The sequence below is a fragment of the Lemur catta genome, chromosome 1 (assembly GCF_020740605.2).
Source record: "Lemur catta isolate mLemCat1 chromosome 1, mLemCat1.pri, whole genome shotgun sequence".
Classification (NCBI taxonomy): Eukaryota; Metazoa; Chordata; class Mammalia; order Primates; family Lemuridae; genus Lemur; species Lemur catta.
The window spans coordinates 67,948,041-67,970,728 of record NC_059128.1 but is presented as its reverse complement, the minus strand read 5'-3'; the positions used below and the strand labels follow the sequence as shown (position 1 = coordinate 67,970,728).

Sequence of the window (22,688 nt, the reverse complement as noted above, 5' to 3'; positions counted from 1 at the left end):
ATCTAATTTCCCTTTCTAAAGAGTCACTCTGGCTGTGGCAAGTAAACAAGTTGTAGAGGAGCAGGAGTGGAAACCGGAGGCTGGTTAGGACAGCGTCACATGGTCCACAGGAGAAAAGATGGTGGCTTGAACTAGGATGTTGGCAGTGCAGATGGGGAGAAGTAGGCAGACATGAGAATTATTTTGGAGACAAAACTAACAGAAATGGTTGATGAATTAGATGTGAAGGCAGAGGAAAAGAAGGAGACACTACACTGAAATAAGTTCCACCTGAAAAAAAAGAGGTGACTAAGCATTTAATCCAAGTGGTCAAATTTATCAATTGTTAAGCAGATGCCTACTCCTAAAATGAAATTTTAGGAACACCAGCAAAAAAAAAAAATCTATCCAAACATGCCTAAGAATTATGAATAACAGTTGGTTTTAATTAATCATAGCAAAGTGATATTTCTCTGAATTGGTACTTGTCATATAGACTTAAACTTTTTAAAATCCATCCAGGAACTTGACACATCAGAGCAGAATTCTTTTGTCTGTTTATATTCATCAGTAAGTCATTAGGTTTGTTCATTGGACTCATGTGATGCCAACATAACTTTTAAAACACCCTACAAAGCCTAAGGTCTGCTGCAGAAATGACTCACTGCTTAACGTCCTTGGTGATGAGTGAAGCTGGTACAGAGTGACTTTAAAAAGAAAAAAGTTAGACTCTTCTGCTGTCATCTTGCAACTCCCCTTCATGAAGGATAAACATGTGGTCTCAGAAACTTACTGGGCTCCTAGACTAATAACTTTAAAAGCAGAGAAGAAAATAAAAAGACATAGAACATGGAAGTTTACAATGCAGGTACCAGAACTATCCCACCCTATTCCCACCAAGAGCCAAGTCTATTAAAATCATATTTCAGGTATATCCATTAAAATAGAGTCTGGCAGAAACTGTGGAAATTATATTCATCCCAAGCATCTTTCATGCCATGAGAATCAGGTAACCCTGAGTTTAAAATTACCCAGAAAGTATTTTTTAAAATAACAAATTGTGTTATAATTACATATTGCTTTCCTCCTCCAACATGAAACTCTAAGCATTTACATCCATGTTTGAGAAGGATGTCACCTTAACTACTGCCACCTTTTGCTCTTGGTCCTATAGGTTTTACAGAACTTATATATTCCTACTAAGAAATTAGTAGACTCTAAAGGGGATGAAAAAATCTTTTTCCCTCGACCCTTCTAGGTTCTTCCGCTGGAGCCCTATTAATTAGACTGACAAAATACAGATTAGCAAGACAATAATGGAAGTTTCTTAGCATGTGCATCACACATACACATGGGAGCACTCAGAGATAAGTAATTCAAAGGGCTGGACAGAAGTTGGGCTTGCATAGTATCCTTAGTAAAGAACAATAAATTTTTAGAGAAGTGACAAAGCAAACAAAAAGGACTTCGTGTTTCTAGGGCAAATTATGGGAAGGTAAATATTATGGCAGAACTAATGGAAGATAAGGATTAGTTAGTAAGATTGTTACATAGAGTCCTCCAGTGACATCTCCAGGCTGATAAGTGTTTAGAGTTGTCTCTGATAATTAACTTCTGTCCTTCCTGATAGGGGGGCGGGAGGAAGGCTTTACAAATTTATGTCCTGCTTTTAAGCAAATAATAGAGGGAGAAAAGGCAGCTTTTCTTATATCTTCTTTTTGTCAATTGCCTTCAGCTCAAAATAATCTTATGCCAAAGTGGTATATTTTGAGGTGGCAGCTCTTGCCACCCTTCAACTCCCTGGGTCCCTGTGCCAAACTTTAAAAAGCAAAATAAGGATTTTACCTGGAACGTAGGGCACAAACTTACTTTAGGTTGCTGATTTATGCATTTATTTAGAGAAGGCTCTAACCAATTCCAAGGCCTGGGTACATGATTGTTTAACAAAGTTATTCTAACTCATTTAGAACAAAAGAAAGGCAGTATGCACACATTTAGCTTTTAAAGGCCACTCTAATTGCTTCTTGCCTTTGGCTAAGATCAACTGTAGTAAAAGCCACTCTGCCTTGACATATTCCCAAACAGATACTAGGAAATGGACCAAAGTTTTAGTTTAACATCCTGTACAAAACCACTGCTATTTAGAATTCCATGTTATCAGTAATATCCATACTGTGTATTGTTGGAACAGAATTATATCTATAACTGTGATCTAGGCAGATTCACATCTCTTTTCCCGGCAAGCACAGACATGTTTCAGCATGGCCAGTTAATAATTCTTTCAGCCTGGTCCGCCCTGCATGGCTAGGACTGCCGTAATGACACGAGAGAAACTAACCACAGCTAACTTCCTCCACTTGATTTGACTGTTTTATTCATGAAATCAGTGGATAATATTATTCAATTGATAAGTTAACCATTTAATTTGGAATAAGGCCAGGGTCAAAAGTTACATAAAAGAAGTAATTCAAAAAGTTCTATGGGTTCACGTTGCATGGCTACACAGTCTGACTCAGCCTCTGACACGAACAGCTGCAATGGCGTTGCCTCTTCTCAACATGGAAGAAATCCCACTTTTGTAAAGACGTATATATCCTATTGTGTGTGTATATATACACATATGTATAGGCTCTTGAAGAAGAGTGCTGTAAACATGCTTGATTATATTAGACTCTACACTGAATAGAATCTATATAAGAGCTTATCGATTTTAACCAAAAGTTCTCTTGAACCCATGGTGAGAAAGTGAATGAGAACAGAGAATCAACCCAGGTCATCATTTCAGTTTTGAAGACAAAAAGTGGCTATTGATATATATATAGACACACACACACACACACACACACACATGTATATATATGCATTTTCATTCCCAAGATGACTTGAAATGTAGCTCTGAGTCCCCACTGTCTTGGCACTGCCACCCAGTAATTGCTGGTGCTTTAACAGCTCACAGACACATGAAGATCTTCAGCAACCCCAGCAACTCCAGCACCATCTCTGGCTTCCTCCTCCTGGGCTTCCCTTGTCCCAGGGAGGGGCAGATCCTGCTCTTTGTGCTCTTCTCTGCTGTCTACCTCCTCACCCTCATGGGCAACGGTTCCATCATCTGTGCTGTGCGCTGGGATCAGAGACTGCACACCCCCATGTACATCCTGCTCGCCAACTTCTCCTTCCTGGAGATCTGGTATGTCACCTCCACAGTCCCCAACATGCTGGCCAACTTCCTCTCTGACACCAAGGTCATCTCCTTCTCTGGGTGCTTTCTCCAGTTCTACTTCTTCTTCTCCTTGGGTTCTACAGAATGCTTTTTCCTGGCGGTGATGGCGTTTGATCGATACCTTGCCATCTGCCGGCCTCTACACTATCCGACCATTATGACCAGACGCCTCTGCACCAATCTTGTGATCAACTGCTGGGTACTCGGTTTCCTCTGGTTCTTAATCCCCATTATCATCATCTCCCAAATGACCTTCTGTGGATCCAGGATTATTGACCACTTCCTATGTGACCCAGGTCCTGTCCTAGCACTCACTTGCAAGAAATCTCCTGTGACAGAGCTTGTCTTCTCCACCTTAAGTCCTGTGCCTGTCTTTATTCTGTTTCTCTTTATCATGGGGTCCTATGCTCTCGTCCTGAGAGCTGTGTTGAGGGTCCCTTCAGCCGCTGGAAGGAGAAAGGCTTTCTCCACCTGTGGGTCTCATCTAGCTGTGGTGTCTCTGTTCTATGGCTCAGTACTGGTCATGTATGGGAGCCCAGCGTCTGAGCGTAAGGCTGGAATGCAGAAGATTGTGACTCTGTTTTATTCTGTTGTAACCCCACTCCTAAACCCTGTGATATATAGTCTTAGGAACAAAGATATGAAAAAAGCTATGCAGAAATTTCTGGGAATGTAAAGTATTAATCAAAAGGGCCCTTGGGCAATTAAACTTGTGTTTAACTTCTTTTCATGTTGAAAACACCTGGTTTCATTCAGATAACTGTTCACTTTAGTATTGACTAAAACCTGAAACACCTATGAGCATGTGTCTGTTATTTCTTCTTTTGGATCTTGATCATGTCCTGCTGCTTAACATGACTCAATTGTTTGTGGGTTTTTTTTTTTTCATTTTATTAAATGCTTTATTTTATGAGTGGCAGCCCCTACCTCCCCACCCAACACGTACACAAATCTTGTCTTTGTCTTTATCACATTTCTAAAAGGGAGAACATGTCAAGATGTCATCCATCCCCAGACATCTGACTCACATAGAAAAGAGACAAGAGGGCCCAACCTACACAACAAACTATTAAAACACTCCTTTTACTATTTCTGCTCAGTCTAGAAAACTTGGCCTGGAATTATTTTAAGATTTTCTGTTATTTGCAATGTTACAAAAAAGTAAATTACTGGCATTCACAAAGTGATGAGCTGCAAAGAACAAGTTTATTTTGTTTTCCTTTTTTAATTTAGAATCTTGTTTACAATACATTAGCATTGTTAATAAAAAATAATTTACACAGTTACTCAAAAACCAGCCACTTAAGAAAATAATGCAGTAATCAACCACTCTCAGAGAAAACAGGCCCTCTCATTTGAGTCTACTGGCAAGCCCAGGTGTATCCTGAACTTTGAGAGCATCTCTGTCCTGAATGGACGATGAAGCATTCAAATAAAAGGTAAGGAGTTACAAGTATGAGTTTCTGAGGGATACTGCCCCAAAGGAGGTTCAGGAGTAGCCACAGTCTTCTATTTTACTCCAACATTGGGATGTTCCTGGGATGACCAGCATAGTTTGCTTTTGAGGAGTTGGGACAATTCATCAGTCTCAGGATTCAGGTCTTATAAAACATTCTTCCAACCTAAAAAAGACTTTGTCCCATAGAAACAAGTTTTTCATCGTTTCTCCAGCTTCTTGTACTTGGCTCCCAATTTTTTTGAATATGCATCCAACTTGTAAGCTGCCTGCTCAAGAGCTGCTACCAATCTTCAATGACATTGATCTGATCCAGGTAAGGCTGCAGTCCAGCATACTTCTGGTTTAAGTCCTTTAAGTTTCTACCAATGTTTATAGCAATATCTTTCATTTCAAGATACTTCAAGCTGGTTAGTTTATTCATATTTTCCAGGAGCTTATAGTCTTCACTGGTGGCCGTCAGTTCTCCAGTCAGGTAAGTGGCCATTTAGGAGAACATGTCCCGGCAAAGTACAGTGATGTCAGCTTCAGCAGGCTCCTTTGCTTCCCCAGCTGTCTCCACCGCGACATCGTCTGGAGCAGGCTCCTCCCTGACTCAATTGTTTTTAATTGACTCCTGGGCATTGTATTTTAAAAATTGTAAAGATAATGGATATAGTAACTCAAAAATGGTTAACTTTTCTTCTGGCAAGTAAACACAGCAGAGGCAGATCCCTTTGATTCCATTTAAGGATTATTTTTACGTGTTTTTAAAATGGTCTATGCTAGTTTGAGTCTTACTCCTGGGGTGTGTGGCTCTTACTCCAGGAACATGGCCTTTCTGAGATCTCAGTTGCACACCTGGACTGTTTGGAAGGCCGCTCCACTTTAGGAGGTCCTGACCTCCTATTTATGGACTACTCGAACCCCTCTGAGACAGCACAGGGACAGAACTCAGACCTCACTTCTGACCAAGGGAGGCAACATGGAGCAGAATGACCCAGCCTAATTAACTATAGAACAGAAAAAAGCAAATGACTTCCTAGCCACTGGAATTTAGCCCATACCTATAGAAGGAGGGGGCCAAATTGTCTGTCTCTTGAGTAATGTCTTCCAGGACCACTGAGGCAAGATGCTGACATCAGCTCATGAGGAACCCGCCTGCAAAGAAACCAGACTTACCCACATCTAACCACCTCAAGCCAGAAAAGACCCCCATACTGACCTTACTCTGACTTTTCCCTCATTATAATCTCATTTTAATGCTAAAAAACACATCCTGGGCTGGAGATTTAAAATGCTAATGACACATGTGACGCATGAAGAGCATGACCATCAAGTACGCAGCTGCCAACATAACACTGCCTCTACATGTGATGGCTTCAAAGCTGACCCCTGCCTCCCTCTTTACCACCTTGTGAAAGCTCCCCAGCCCTTTGTTTGGAGAACCAGTCTCCTTGCCCCCTTAACCAGCACTGCCTCCCTTGTTGTTTGAACAAAAAGACCCAGTAAAAGTCTTGCCTGCCTAAATCTTCCTGGTCTCATGCCAATTTCTATTCACTTGGGTACAAGAACCTGAAGTCCAGTATCACCTTTACTGCTGAAACTTCTGCTTAGCTCTTTAGACTCCTAGCTTCTGCTAGTTATTTTGAACTCTCATCTTGCACATGAACAGTTAAACAAAGAACAGTTTTCTGGGGAAACTTTCTGATAATTAGATATAGAAAATCATTTCCCCCACAATTCTAGGGTTCCTTAGGAGCCTGCTTATTGATATGAAAGGTGAAGCTGAGTCCTCAGAGTGTTGTCGAAACCACAAAGGGGTTTCTGCCTAGGTCCTACTGCTCATCACAAAAAGATCCAATTATTGAGACAATGAAGACTGCCAAGGAGGAAAGGAATTCTTTAAAACAGAACACGTCTTTGTCGTCTTCTCATGAGGGAGAATGGGAGAAGCTGCCTCAAATAACCATCTCCCTGACTAAGGGAGATCATGGGCTTTTTAAACAGGGGCAGGTTGTGGGGGGTGGTTAGTCTTGGCAGCAGGAAGTCTGCCCAGGGGCCTTCAGAATCTCAGCTCCTTTGTATTGCAGAAAATCCACCAATTCTGGGAAACAACTCAAAAGGTTAAGTAGTTGAGCAAGAGGATTATAAAAAGCATACAGGCATCATTGAAATTTGTTCATAATGCTGGTTACAAGAGCCCCGTAGCATCATTTCACTCAGACTGCTTGGTACTTTAGGGAAATCATGAGAATTGTCCTCTTTGCCTTAAGGCTTGTACAAATACACTATTATAAAACTGTAACTATTTCTGGTTTTGTTCTTTTTAGAAATACATACTGGGCGGTGGCAGGGGGGTGTCTCACTCTTGCTCAGGCTGGTCTCAAACTCCTGAGCTCAAGCAATCCACCCACCTTAACCTCCCAGAGTGCTAAGATTACAGGCATGAGCCACCGTGCCCTGCCCTGTAACCAGTTTTATGACATTTATATGTAGACATTATCGCCCTTATTTTTCAATTATTTATTTTTACTTCTGGTGTTGAGCACCTACAATACACCAGACATTGAGCCAGGAAATAAATTTGAGACAAAGGTGCTTAAGACACATTTTCATCCCTCATAGGGCTCACAGTCTCACAGTAAAGATAGACAATAAAATTGCAAGGGTTTTCTTTTCATTAAATAGCATAAGTGCCATGAGAGAAGCAGGACTGATTACTGTGGAAGCTCTTGGGAAACAGCACGTATGTAAGCATGGATTTTGTCACGTGAACAGGTTATAAGCATGGCTAATTATAGGCACTGTCTTTTTGCAAATGCACCTCAGGCTACACAATAGAAGTACTTCTAGAAATTCTAAGAGAACAATCAGCCACTCTTAGAGATTATTAATAAATTCCCAGATGGGATTCGTGCCCTTTAAAACAAATAAGTTCCCAGAGACAAAACAAGTATGACTATAAAATATCAAATAAAGTCCAAAGAGACATATTATTTTTAAAATGTAACTAAATACAGGTTTTAGTAATGAAAAGTTGGATTAGTTCAATCTACCATACCACTGAGAACAAAGAAAAATAATGAATTTTTTAAAAAGCAATATAACTTAAAAACATTGACAAGCTAAAGAGAGAATAGAAAACATCTAAGTCAATTATTTTATGAAAGCCTGAGTAGTAAGAAAAATAGTGAGCACTAAAGCCATTCATGCTCAAAGAGCACTTGCCTATAGTTCAAATCCTTATGCTTCATGACATAGCAAGATGGAAATAGGAACCCAGGGCTCATAGAAAGCTGGCGCCCTAGTGGTCTTCATTCTCAGGGGAGGATGAACCACAACTAGACCTGAGACCACTCAGAAGGCAAACAAATAAGCCACCCCTGGAAGCTTATAACCACGGTTCAGCTGTGGCTTGGATTTATACATACCATTTTCTCCAATTTTCCCAATATACCGCCTGCAATATGCTCTCTTTTTGTTTCAAAGATGTTAGGATTTCTACTAATCACTCTGCCATCCCCTTCTCTTTGTCTTTTTTTATGAATGGACACACACACGCCCCTCACAATTTCAAAGTAGTTTAATTTTCCACGCTAGACCATATATTAGGTCGCAAAACAGTCTAGACTGAAGTCATATCTATCTTTTCAAATCACAATGGAATAAAAGTGGAAATCAATAGCAGAAAGCAAACTGGAAATCCACAGATATGTGGAAATTCAACAACACACTCTAACCAAGCCATGGGTCAGAGAAGAAATCACAAAGGAAATTCTAAAATATCTTGAGACAAATGAAAATGAAAACGCAGCATACCAAAACTTACAAGATGCCAAGAAAGCAGTGCTAACAGAGAAATTATAACTTTAAAGCTTTACATTTAAAAAAAAAAAAAGATCTCAAATCAAAAACCTAACTTTACACCATAAGGAATTGGTCGGGCATGGTGGCTCACACCTGTAATCCCAGCAATTTCGGAGGCTGAGGCAGGAGGATCCCTTGAGGTCAGGAGTTCAAGACTAGCCTGGCCACTATAGCAAGACCCTGTCTCTACAAAACATAAAAAAATTAGCCAGGCATGGTGGGGCACCCCTGTAGTCCCAGCTACTTCGGAGGCTGAGGTGGGAGGATTGCTTGAGCCTAAGAGTTTGAGGTTGCAGTGAGCTATGATCATGCTACTACACTCTAGTTCAGCAACACAGCAAGACCCTTTCTCAAAAAAAGAACAAACTAAATCCAAAACTAGCAAATGGAAGGAAATAAATATTAGAGCATGGATAAACAAAATAGATAAAAGGAAAACAACAGAGAAATGAACAAAATCTAGAGGCAGTTCTTTGAAAAGATGAACTAAATTGACAAGACTTTAGCTAGATTGACTAAGAAAAAAAGAGAAGACTCAAATAAAAATTAGAAATGAAGGTGAGGACATTATGACTGATTTTTTAGAAATTTGTTTTTTAGATACTTTCTTGAGAAGAAAAAGTTGTTCTCTGGAAATCCAACAGACATCTCACCATTGCCTTTTAGGACATTCTTCCTGCCTTCGCTCTGGGGTCCAATTTACCCTAAACTGTATGAAAACTATGGATGGAAGAAAAGACATTACACAAAGGACTCTAGAGGGAATCATAAACCAGCCCATGGGGAGACTGAAGATATCACAATAATCTCTAAGTTTAAAAATTTAATTGCACCCCTTGAGGGTCTCAGTGACACTTGCTTCTCTTTCATTCACCTGCACGCCCTTTCTGAAATCTCCCAGTGAGGTTCATACCCCACTGCTTCCAGCTATTCTGAAGCAAAAGTAGCTAATATATAAAACTCACCTGTTGGCCTTTCACTGCTGGACCAGACAGGGGCAAGTTCTGCGGGCGTGGGGGCAATTAAGGTTTCTTGTGCAGCCCTTGATGCAAATACCAACCTGCCAATTGAAGCCCACACCTCAAGGGCTGATGATAGGACTGTATTTCTTTCCACTGGCTCTTACCATTATCCTGTTACTCTTTCTTTTGAGCACTTTAGGAAGGGAGGAAAGGGAGTTTCAACAGTTACCTTTGTATATCCTAGGATTCTCAGGGTCAGGCCTGGGTTTTAATTCCACCCAAGGGAGGAAGAGGCATCGATGAAAAGATACAGACTCTCTGTGTTTGTTCTCAGGTCTGTCCACACATAGCCCTACCATGAAGGGTAAGTAACTTTTCTCCCTGCCTAGGCTTCACTAGATTTTTGTCTAAGAAATCTACACGTGAATGCTAGCTCCAGTGGAATGCCTTTATAATAGTCACATATTTTTGCAAACGTTTGTGGGTTTCTGGATAGGTGATTTCATCCACGGCACCTCCAGTATTATAATAACAAATTACATTACAATGAACTGTTGACTCCAGTGCCCAGCTACCCAAATCTCCCTCAGCTTAATATTTCCTTAAACTTTTTTGCCTAATGATTCACAAAGGAATACCTCATTATTCATAAATTTGATAAATTACATAATTTGGTATTAGAAGACTGTTTGGTATAATGTTGAATAACTCACTTTCTAAAATGCCCCCAATTAAATATGACTTACTCCCATTACTGTTATGCATATTCCAGGTAATATAGTGCCCTTTTTTAGTAATTTATTTTCTGCATTTGAAATTATTAATACTACTCTTTTTTAAAAATTTTCCTTTTATCAGACTAAGATGTATGTTTCTAAGTGTCAGAACATATAAGAAGGTCAGGAAAATAAATCTGAGCAACCAGAGAGAGCCGCCCATAACTTTGCTAGGTTATACACTGGAACTGAGGGATTTTTTTAATCTAGTCTTTTAGGTTCACTTAAATTCACGGTTTTCCATTTAGGTTTTTAAGTAATTATGCTGAAAATGTTACCCTAATTACTTTGTAATTATATTTATCGGTAGGATTCTTCTGAAGAGTAACAGCTATAAGTTTTTTTCAGGTCCTAATATATTCCAGGAACTGTTCTAGGCACTAGAATATGCACTAGGCAACTGTACTTCAACACTACTTGCACAAGAACTCTGCAAAACAGGTGTTAACTTGCCCAGGGGCACACAATGTGTAGTAGTACAGTATTTGAACCCAAACCAAATGACTTCACCATTTATTTGCCTTTAAGTATGTGATATAACAGGACTGCTTGATTAAGTATTACTAGATTGAATCAATCTGTTGTGAATCTAATCCAGCTGTAATATGTCACAACACACATTGCTAGAGTGGGTGTTCTCTTCCTTCCTCACCAAACCACATGCTTTCCTCCTAAAACTATTAATACATTCTCAATTCTTCGTAAGGAGCAGTTCATTTTTCTTCCTAGTTTATATAGGTAGCTGATCCACTTCACTACTGGACTGTCCTCCTTGGTATTATAAGATCCAGCCTTTACAATGATCTCCTATGTGCTCGGGACATTTTGGAGAAAATTTTGAGAAGGTTGCCAATTATGAACTGGGTTTTTAAAAAGAAAAAAGTGTGTTAAAGAAAGAATCTTTTGAGAAGGGAAATCAACAGGATTTGATGACTGATTCCATATGAGAGGTGAAATAATTATAATTGAAAGTACCTCGAATGATTCTTAAGTTTCTGGCTTTAGCAAATGCTAAATGGATTGGTAAATGGAGAGTGGAGCTATTCACCAAGAAGCAAGTACAAAGGAGGAGCCCTTACAAATGAAAATATGGAGTAAAGAGAAATGCTGAGCAAAATGGTGATTATAAATTTGAAAATATAAATAACTAGAGAGGCTTCTATTTAGAATGGATGCTCAAAATTGACAAGGTTATGAGGCAAGGTGGGATTGATTAGTGGATCACAAGATTAAAATGTGACCAAACTTGTAAATTTGGTCAGCTACACAAGACTCTGCACGATAATGTTCAGACTGGGGACTCAGTGATGATGATGTTTATAAACTAAGTAGGTTATCTTTTTGGTGACAGAATTGGCAAGTCTTAAATACATTCAACCATTAATTCATTCCAGTGCCTCCTGTGCACCAGAAATGGAGTCCCCTGAGAAAAGAAAGGTAAACATCATCTGTGAATTATAGAAATTTTTAGTCTAGAGGGCAACACAGACAGGTGATTTGCTCATTATAGCACTTGCTCCAGTAGAAAACTATAGGCCAGGTGCAGTGGTTCACGCCTATAATCCTAGCACTCTGGGAGGCCAAGGCAGGCGGATTGTTTGAGCTCAGGAGTTCAAGACTAGCCTGAGCAAGAGCGAGACCCTGTCTCTACTAAAAAAATACAAAGAAATTAGCTGGACAACTAAAAATACATATCAAAATAAATTTAGCAGGGCATGGTGGCGCATGCCTGTAGTCCCAGCTACCTGGGAGGCTGAGGCAGTAGGATTGCTTGAGCCCAGGAGTTTGAGGTTGCTGGGAGCTAGGATGACGCCACTGCACTCTAGCCTGGGCAACAGAGTGAGACTCTGTCTCAAAAAAAAAAAAAAAAAGAAAAAGAAAACTATATAACATCCTATGAAAATATGAAACAAGGAATTTATCTTATATGTAATAGCTTTGCCTTGCTGATGTCAGTATATGATAGGTATCAAAAGGATATCTAAAAATCTTCATCATCAAAAATCTATGACACTCCATATTGACCAGTCTAATTATTAGTTTTTTTAATCATTGTAAGTTCATTTTATGGGTCAAATGTACTCAGATATACATTCAAGAATATTAATTACAGTGGTGACTATATTAAATAATATAAAACACTGATAATCTAAATCTAAATCTATCACTAGGGAGTTCATTAAATCTATAGAATAGAAGACAATGCAACCATTGAGTTGATGATGTAGAGCTATACTTTAGACATGGAAAAAGACTAAAATATATTAAGCTGAAACATGGTTATAAAACAGTGTATTTTGAAAAATTCCATTTTAAGTTTTAAACTAAAGAAGAATGCAATTCTCAAAAGTGTTAAAATTTGTTTTTTTCTGGGAGGTGAGACTATTTTTATTTTTTCTTTCTCTTTGCCTATATTTTTCATGTTCTTAATTATTAAAAAAATCTATTTTTGTAAAGTAAATTTTAAATGCTGTAGCTTTAATAAACTTAAATAACGAAACAAGCATTTTAGATTATTTGAAATGTTGTACTGAACAGCTTAATGTTAATAAATATCCTTGCATTTGGAGAAGGCTTATTGAATATTTTTTATATAATATGTTTTATGTATCTCCAAAATGAAAGAAAAGAAAATAGCATTTGTGTCCACCAAGAATTGACCTTTAGCAACATTTAGAGCTATGTTGTGTTTGCTTGATTATTTCTCTGTTTGACTTTATCTTTTTATTTTTAGTTTTTATGGATACATAATAGAGTATCTGAGAAGTACATCAAGTACTTTCTACATAGGAAGAAATCTCAAAAAAAAGTACTTATTTTACTCCTAACTTTTGGTTACAAAATTAACTCAGACTCATAGCTGTTCTATTAGAAATAACTAACTATGGGTGGAAAAAAGAAATTCAAACTGATAAACACTTTGCTGCCCTTCAGAGAAGGTAATGGTTCTGAGCTGTCAAATTTTCAAAGGGAAGAGAGAATTTTTTAAAAATCTAACCAGCTGATAAAGAATATCCAAATAATGTAAAGATTCTATTGTTATGGACATAATTTTAATAAAATTTGGGATCGCCACGATTCTTGATTGGCGGCTTTTAACTAAAAGGTAGGAGTCAATGGACGGGTTACTGCAAACTAATTGCCAAATAGCCAACATATGTACCTTGCATAGGTTTCCTACAAGTTCTTCAGGAAATAAAACAACTTGCAGCAACGTTGTTTTCTGTCTTCTCTGCAGCCCTGGGACTCATGAACCATTCAGAGACAAGCACTGTGACCGAGTTTGTCCTCCTTGGCTTTCCTGGTTGTCAGGAACTGCAAAGCTTCCTCTTCTCACTGTTCTTTGGGGTCTATGTATTTACCATGGTGGGAAATGGGACCATTGTCTGTGCTGTGAGGTTGGACAAACGGCTCCATACCCCAATGTATATTCTCCTAGGGAACTTTGCTTTCCTTGAAATCTGGTACATTAGCTCCACTGTGCCCAGCATGCTAGTCAATTTTCTCTCAGAGACAAAAACCATCTCTTTCACTGGCTGTTTCCTTCAGTTCTATTTTTTTACTTCCCTTGGTACAACTGAAGCATATTTCCTCTGCATCATGGCGTATGACCGGTACCTCGCTATCTGCCGCCCACTGCACTACCCGACCATCATGACCCCACAACTCTGCTATATCTTGATGTCTCTTTGCTGGCTCTTCGGCTTTCTGAGTTACTCTGTCTCCACTGTGCAACTCTCTCAATTGCCTTTCTGTGGGCCAAACATCATCAATCACTTCATGTGTGACATGGACCCACTGATGGCTCTGTCTTGTGCCCCAGCTCCTACCACTGAGATCGTCTTCTACATCCTGAGCTCCCTCATTATCATCCTCACTCTTCTGTACATCTTTGGCTCCTATATTCTTTTGCTGATAGCTGTGGTAAAAGTCCCTTCAGCAGCTGGCCGGCAGAAGGCCTTTTCCACCTGTGGATCTCATCTGACAGTGGTGTGTTTATTCTTTGGGGCCCTCTTGGCAATGTATGTGAGCCCCACAGCTGATAACCCAGCTGCATTTCAGAAGATTATGACTTTGTTCTATTCTGTGGTGACTCCCTTCTTGAACCCCCTGATTTATAGCTTACGAAACAAAGAGATGAAGGCTGCATTGAAGAACATCCTGAAGATAGAGTGAGCACAAGGTAATCTACACGAAACCAAGTAAACCATCGTCCAGACACAAAAGACTAATTAAAAAAGATTCTGCTGCTACTTCTCCAATACACACTTTAAAGAAGATATGTTTTCTCAGGGGGGGGGTCCCTCATTGTTTTGTTCCTCAACTAATCTGGCAGAGCTAAACCATGGTTGATTCATATTACATTCCATGTGTAACAACCACATTTTCAACATGGGCGACTCCAGTAGGGGAGCTATGAGGGCATTTTATCTGTGTTATTTCATACTGTATAGTTGTGATTATTGGGGGATAGGGTGGAAGGTAGAAGAGCAGTTATCATAGGTGAGTCACCATTGGTATACTTAAGGCAGTTCTTAACACAGTTCAATAAGTTTAAAAGTGAATAAAGGATGAAATTTAAATGCCTGACACATTTTCTTGCGCTCTTGGCTCTTAATGGTTGAAAGTCTTCCAGACTAGGGACAACTAAAAGTTTCGTGCTTATATTAATATAAGTAGCATATATTTTAACATCACATAAAATAGTAGTAATTCTTTTATTCAACAAATATTAACTGAGTACCTACTATGTTCTAAGCACTCCACTAGGCACTAGAGATATGCTATGACCAAAATGGTCAAAACCATTATCCACATGGAGTTTAATTTCTAGCACGGGAGGGACAATTAAAAAATAAGTAAAATATATAGCATGTCAGAGAGTGCTAAGTGCTATGCAGAAAAGGCAAAGAGGGCAGGAAATGTAGGCGAAAGAGCTGAAGTGTTAAATAAGGTGACCAGGAAAGGCTAAACTGAGAAGGGAACATTGGAGCAAAATCTTGAAGAAGATGAGGAAATGAGCCATGTAGACAGCTGAGCAGAGGAACATGTAGACACCCAAGCCACCCAAGCAGAGGGAAGGAAGCAAGTTCTCCACAAGATCCTGAGGCAGGGTTGTGTCCAAGTTACAGCAAGGAGGTTGGTTTGGCTGTAGTAGAGAGAGTAAGAGAAAGAGTATTAGGGATGAAGTCAGAAAGTGAATAGGGTTCTAAATTGTGTGGGAGCTTGTAAATCATAGTAAAAACCTTTTTTAATTATAATTTGACAGATTATAATTGCATGTATTTATAGGGTACAAAGTGATAGTACGACTTATGAATATAATGTGGAATAATTAAATCAAGCTAATTAACATATCCATCACCTCAAATATTTATTTTCTATAGTGAGGATCTTTAAAATTTATCCTCTTAGCAATTTTGAAATGCACAATAACATTATTATTTACAACATTCACTACTTTGTGCAATATATCTCCAAGAAAAAAAAACACGTATTCCTCCTGTCTTAGGCTTTATATACCTTTGACAGTCATCTCCTCATCCACTCCCCACCCCCCCCTTTGGTAACCACCATTCTACTCTCCTGCTTCTTCAAGTTTGATATTTTTAGATTCCACATGTAAGTGAAAACGTGCAATATTTGGCTTTCTGTGTCTGGCTTATTTCACTTAGCATGATGTTCTCCAATTCCATCCACATTGTTGCAAATGACAAAATTTCCCTCTTTTTTAAGGATGGCAAGTGTTCTATTTTGTATATATACCACATGTTTTTTATCTATTTATCTGTTGATGGACACTTAGGCTGATCCCATAACTTGGCTAATATGAATACTGCTGCAATGAACATGGAGTGCGGACATCTTCGACATACCAATTTCAATCTTTTGGGTAAATACCCAGAAGTGGGATTGCTGGATCATATGGTACTTCTATTTTTAGTTTTCTAAGGAACTCCATACAATTTTCCATAATGACTCTACTAATTCTCATTCTCACCAACGGTGTACAAGAGTTGCCTTTTCTTCACATCCTCACCAACATTTATTATCTTGTCTTTTTGATAATAGCCATTCTGACAAGTACAAAGTTATATCTCACTGTGGTTTTAATTTGTATTTCCCTAATATATAGTGTTGTTGAGCATTTTTCATATATCTCTTGGCCATTGTATGTCTTCTTTTTTTTTTTTAACAGGGTCTCACTGTGTTGCCCAGGCTAGGCTAGAGTGCAGTGGCATCATCATAGCTCACAGCAACCTTAAACTCCTGGGCTCAAGCAATCCTCCCTCAGCTTCCCAAGTAGCTGGGACTATAGGGGCATGCTACCACGTCCAGCTGGTATTTTTATTTTTTGTAGAGACTGGGGTCTCACTATGTTGCCCAGATTAGTCTCGATCTCCTGACCTTAAGGGATCCTCCCCCCTCAGTATCCCAAAATGCTAAGATTACAAGCATGAGCCACTGCATCCAGCCTTGCATGCCTTCTTTTTAGAAATGTCTATTCAGGTCCCTTGCCCATTTTTTAATCAGATTACTTGTTTTCTTTTTATAGAGTTGTTTGATTTTCTTACATTTTGGATATCAAACCTTTATAAGATGTATGGCTTTTAAATATTTTCTCCCAGTTTGTTGGTTGTCTCTTCACTCTGCCAATTGTTTCCTTTGCTGTCCAGTTTTTTTAGTTTGATGTAATCCCATTTGTCTATTTTTGCTTTTGTTGTCTGTGCTTTTGGGGTCAAATCTAAAAAATCATTGCCCCAACCGATGTCATGTAGCTTTTCCCGTATTTTCTTCTATTACTTTTACAGTTTTAGATCTTATGTCTAAGTCTTTAATCCATTTTGAGTTGATTTTTGTACAGAGTAAGATAGGGTCCCATTTCATTCGTCTGCATATGGCAATAAAGTTTTCCCAACATCATTTATCAAAGAAACTGTGCTTTTTCTAATGTGTATTCTTGGCACCTTTGTTAAATATCAATTGACTGTATATGCATGGGTTTATTTCTGGGCTCTCTATTCTGTTTCACTGGCCCATGACTCTATTTTTATGTCAGTATCATGCTGTTTTAATTTCTATTGCTTTGTAGTATAGTTTAAAATCAGGTAGTATGATGCTTTAGCTTGTTCCTTTTGCTATTCAGGGCTTTTTGTGGTTTCATATGAATTTTAGTACTGTTTTTTTCCACTTTGGAATTTTTGATGAGAATTGCATTAAATCTGTAAATCGCTGTGGCACTTTGGGTAGCATGGACATTTTAACAATATTAATTCTTCTAAGCCATGAACATGGAATATCTTTCCATTTATTTGTGTCTTCTTCAGTTTCTTTCATTAACATTTTATAGTTAATTGACTTCATGAGATGGGAAGACTTTGGAAGTTTTGAGCAGGGAAGCAACATAATCTTTTTTTTTTTTTTTTTTTTTTTTTGAGACAGAGTCTTGCTCTGTTGCCCGGGCTAGAGTGCCGTGGCATCAGCCTAGCTCACAACAACCTCAAACTCCTGGGCTCAAGTGATCCTTCTGCCTCAGCCACCCGAGTAGCTGGGACTACAGGCATGCGCCACCATGCCCAGCTAATTTTTCTATATATATATATTTTTTTTTTTTAACTGTCCATATAATTTCTTTCTATTTTTAGTAGAGACCGGGGTCTCGTTCTTGCTCAGGCTGGTCTCGAACTCCTGACCTCAAGCAATCCTCCTGCCTTGGCCTCCCTGAGTGGTAGAATTACAGGCATGAGCCACCACCATAATCTTATTTACATTATAAAAGGGTCATCCCTCTCACTGGTTTGTTGACAATAGACTAGAGAGAGGCATGGGCATTTAAAAACTCTTATTTCTAGTTGTCAAATTAAAAATTGTTGTTTCTTTTTAAAGGACTTTATATCCATAACCTGTCCTTGAGGATATATATTTGGGGAGGAGAAAAAAGCCAGGGAGCTTGGTTGTCTGAGAGGAATAGAAAGTCCCCTTAGACACAAAAAGAAAACTCTAATTCTGGAATGTTTCCATGACAATATTAAGAGATAGCAGAAAGTTAGAAATCCACCCTTGAGGCTCTCAAACTACACTTATGCATAATTATAATTCTATAGACATTTACAAATATTTTTATATTCATTATCTCATTCCATCCTTATATCAGGCCCATGAGGTACCCAGGGAAGATGAGTATGTATTTAATATTTGAAAAAACTGGAGATAACTAAGCTCTTGAAGCTCATGAGTGAAAACACTCGAACTAGGAGCCAGATTGTCTGTGTCATGGTTTTCTACTAACCCACCACTTTCTCTTTATGTCCAACTTCATTCCCATCCAGTGCTCCCTTTTTAACTCAGGTCTCTTCATTTCATATGGTGCCTGAATAATCTTCCCCACCACTCCCTACCTATCCCAGACCTCTTTCAAAAGCCCCTCCAGATGCTTAAATCTAATCCTGCTTTTCTAGATACCTAAGTTTTAGTCCAACACACATCACCTGCAACTGAGTTCCAAGTGCCATTTATCCCTTCAGATATCATTCTTAACCCTCTCTCCCAATCATGCTCGACTAATTCCTGATCCTATCGAAATCCCTCCCATGCTTAGAAGCTGTTTCAAATACACCCATCCTTACCCCAGACTCTAATGTTCTATCATCTTCCATAGTGGTTCTCAAGCTTCAATATGCATTAGAAACACCTGGAAAGTTTGTTAAAACAGATTGCTGGGCCCCGCATTCAGAGTTTCTGACTTACTAGGTCTGGGTAAGTCTAGAGAACATGTATTTCTAACAAGTTCTCAAGTGATGCTGATATTTCTGGTATAGGGGCCATATATTTTTTAATTTTTTTATTTTTAATTATTATGGGTACATAATAGTTTTTATCTTCATAGGGTACATGTGATGTTTCGATACAGGCATAAAATGTGAATTAATCAAATCAGGGTAATCGGGGTATCCAGCACCTCAGGCATGTACCATTTCTTTGTGTTACAAACATTCCAATTCCACATTAGTTATTTTAAAGTATACCCTAACTTATTGTCAATTATAGTTACTTTGTTGTGATATCAAATTTTGTTCATTGATTGCTGGGTCATATGGTAGTTCTATTTTTAGTTTTTTGAGGAAGCTCCACACTGTTCTCTATAGTGGTTACACTAATTCACATTCTCACCAACAGCGTAGAAGGATTCCCCGTTCTCCACATTCTCTCCAGCATTCATTATTGCCTGTCTTTTTGATAAAAGCCATTTTAACTGGGTTGAGATGATATCTCACTATAGTTTTGACTTGCATTTCTCTGATGACTAAGGATGTTGAGCATTTTTTCATACACCTGTTGGCCATTTCTATGTCTTCTTCTGAGAAATATCTATTCAGGTCCTTTGCCCATATTTTAATTGGATTATTTTATTTTTTCCTATTGAGTTATTGGAGCTCCTTATACAATCTAGTTATTAATCCCTTGTCGGATGGGTAGTTTGCAAATATCTTCTCTCATTGTGTGGATTGTCTCTTCAGGGACTACATTTTTAAGAATCTAGTTAACACTTACACAGCCTTACCCTTCAACTCAGCCATGTTCTCTTCTTGAGCTCTTGCTATGATTGAATTAATCTCCTCCTCAGGTTCTCTGCCTCAATTTCTTTGTCCTCTTTCTCCTGATATTGCTGATAGAATTAGTATTTCCCACCTCTGAACTATTCATAATGCTAAACTTTTACTAATATTGCATCATGTCAGTCAACAGCCTTACAAATCTGCTTTTACAGAAGACTGAACTTTTTCAAACAGATGTGTTCAAACTATACTTAAAATTGAAAAAGGAGATTCTTAGTCTTATGTTGAATATAACTAAATTAAGTAAACTATGTATAGACAAAGAATTTTTTAATCTAAGTGAATAATCAGGTTAGGCACTGAGAACAAAGTAGGTCTAGTTCAAATTATATAATAGAAATTTGCTTCATATCTCTGTATATTTGAACTCAAAACAAGTATATAATCTCCATGAAGTCTTGACCTTGTTGGTTTCTATCTGTGTGTATTCAGTGTTTAACCTAGAACACACATAGTAGGTATGTGATAAATGTTTGCCAATTACATGGATTAAAAAAAGAATGAAGCAGGTCTATTTTGGAGAGATGATCACACACACACACACACAACACATACACTTAGATACACATATATATTTTCTTTCTCTCTCCTCCTCCTCCATCAACCTCTCCCCTCCTTCCAGGTAGATCAATTCCTTAGAGGAAGGATATCTCCACATAGACAAAAGTTTTCCCAGCCTTCCTTAGATACTTATCCTGCTTCTGTGTCTCACTAGTCAAACCACTGGGGAAAATATAAACAGATATAGGTAGAATTAAGTGCATACACAGAAATACAGGCACAGGAAGTAAGTCCCTCCCAATGAACACTGGGGAACTATGGATCCTATTCAGGAGAGACCAGTAAACTCTTAATAATCACTGACATGAAAAACACATTTCACTTGGTTCAGAGTACTAAAGAAAGCAAGTATTTGGAGCCAAAATTAATACTCTCCATCCATGACACAGCTTTAACACTGTGTAAATGAGGAGATTCTTGTGTCTGCAACTTCTCTCATATCTTCCTCTTAGAGCCAGAAATGCTATCAGGTAGGTGAGGAAAGTCTGCCTGCATCAGTGCATCACACTTCTGTGCATTCAATACTGTCAGATGCTAAGAATATGTGGTTCTTCTGTAAATCTGGTAATTCTTTGTTCCTTTGTTCTTTATAGGAACAACATGTTAGGCCCTTCACTTCTCTTCTCCCAACATATTCCTAAAGAGTTTCCAGGGTTATACAGTCCCATTAAGGGCTCACTCAGGTATCCCAGTGTTCCCACTGTACAGCTCACTTAGGGGAAAATGGGGCTCAAAGATCTTGGATATTTTAGGAGGCCCATTAAGTTCCCCTCAGATAGAATGTAGCATGAGTTTCATACCACTTTGCAAAATTAGTCAGTGAAGTTTTTATCGACAGATCATCTTTCAGCAGGAACAATTAAAGCAGGCTGTTCTTACTTTTCCAGAGTTGTTGACAAGTGACCCATGGCAAGTGGAAACTGTGAAGGAAGTAGGACAGCAAACTCCTTTTTCCTTTGGATTTACCTACAGATTAACCTTAAAAAATATAAATATTTAAAAGAACCTCTGCACTTATAATTTTAAAGGTGTTCTTCCCTGGGCAAGTGGCTTAAATTCCCAGCAAGTGGTTGGGGTTATGGAGGAGGATCTGGCTCCCTTATCAGTTCATACAGAATGAACAGCCCAATCTCTTTGTCCCTCCTCTTCTCCCCAGTTGCCCATCTGTACTACCACTTGAGGTGAATAGTAAGACAAAAGAGGTGAATTTAACTTTACCATGTGAGCTATTATTAGATGTACACTGCAGGTACAGGCAACAGAAATTGATGCAGTGAGATTTCAAATTATCTGTGAAGTTTATTTTTCCATCTTTCTCTGAACCTTTATTCCATAGATAACTAAAATTTCACTGTAGCACAAATAAGGTCAACAAGATCCTGGACATTATGAAGTCAAATAATAATCAGGTGGGAGTCAAGACTTATGAGCTCTGGTTCCAGGTCAAGGAGCATGAGTTGGAATTAAATTTCTCTTCTTGGTGCTAAGAACTTCCTGGCCTGTGAGCAGGGTAAGTTAATTCATGTCTCATGTCTCTCTACCTACTGTCTTGCAAAGCCCAAAATATCTAATTTATGCCAAATAAAATTTATTATACCACCTGGACTGCATAGATTTATTTATTTCTAACTGGAATAAATATCTTTTTTTTTTTTTTTTTTTGGAGACAGAGTCTCACTCTGTTACCCAGGCTAGAGTGCCATGGCATTAGCCTAGCTCACAGCAACCTCAAACTCTTGGGCTCAAGCAATCCTCCTGCCTCAGCCTCCCGAGTACCTTAGACTACAGGCATGCACCACCATGCCAGCTAATTTTTTCTATATATATCTTTAGCTGTCCATATAATTTCTTTCTATTTTTAGTAGAGACGGGGTCTCGCTCTTGCTCAAGCTGGTCTCGAACTCCTGAGCTGAAGCCATCCTCCCGCCTCGGCCTCCCAGATTGCTAGGATTACAGGCGTGAGCCACCATGCCTGGCCTGGAATAAATATCTTTTTTCAAGCCCACAGCATACTCTTGAGCATGCTGCAAAACATATAGCTCAAGGAATCCCTTGTCTATGCACATGACTGTACAGACATAGGTGGCAGTCTGATTGTTTTTATAAAGCATAAGTTAAAAAGGGAGGAATTCTGTTTTGCATGTTCACTATTGTACCTCAGATCTTAGCATACTGCTACAAATATAATAATCAGTAAATAAACATTTGTTAAATGCCTCAATAAATAAATGGATCAAATGCTACAACTTAAATTCAGCACCCAACCTA

General features: G+C 38.6%; 2 protein-coding genes and 1 pseudogene across 2 annotated transcripts; 2 read left to right on the top strand and 1 right to left on the bottom strand.

Moving 5' to 3' along the window:
- The first annotated feature begins 2,837 nt into the window (after positions 1-2,837).
- LOC123640508 (olfactory receptor 11G2-like) lies at positions 2,838-3,875 on the top strand. The gene has a single exon (XM_045555139.1). The coding sequence runs from the start codon at positions 2,838-2,840 to the stop codon at positions 3,873-3,875; it is 1,038 nt and encodes a 345-aa protein (XP_045411095.1).
- Positions 3,876-4,846: 971 nt separating this feature from the next.
- LOC123631469 lies at positions 4,847-5,853 on the bottom strand (annotated as a pseudogene).
- A 7,638-nt stretch (positions 5,854-13,491) lies between these two features.
- On the top strand, positions 13,492-14,418 carry LOC123631408 (olfactory receptor 11H4-like). Its single transcript, XM_045541049.1, has one exon. The coding sequence runs from the start codon at positions 13,492-13,494 to the stop codon at positions 14,416-14,418; it is 927 nt and encodes a 308-aa protein (XP_045397005.1).
- Positions 14,419-22,688: the final 8,270 nt, after the last annotated feature.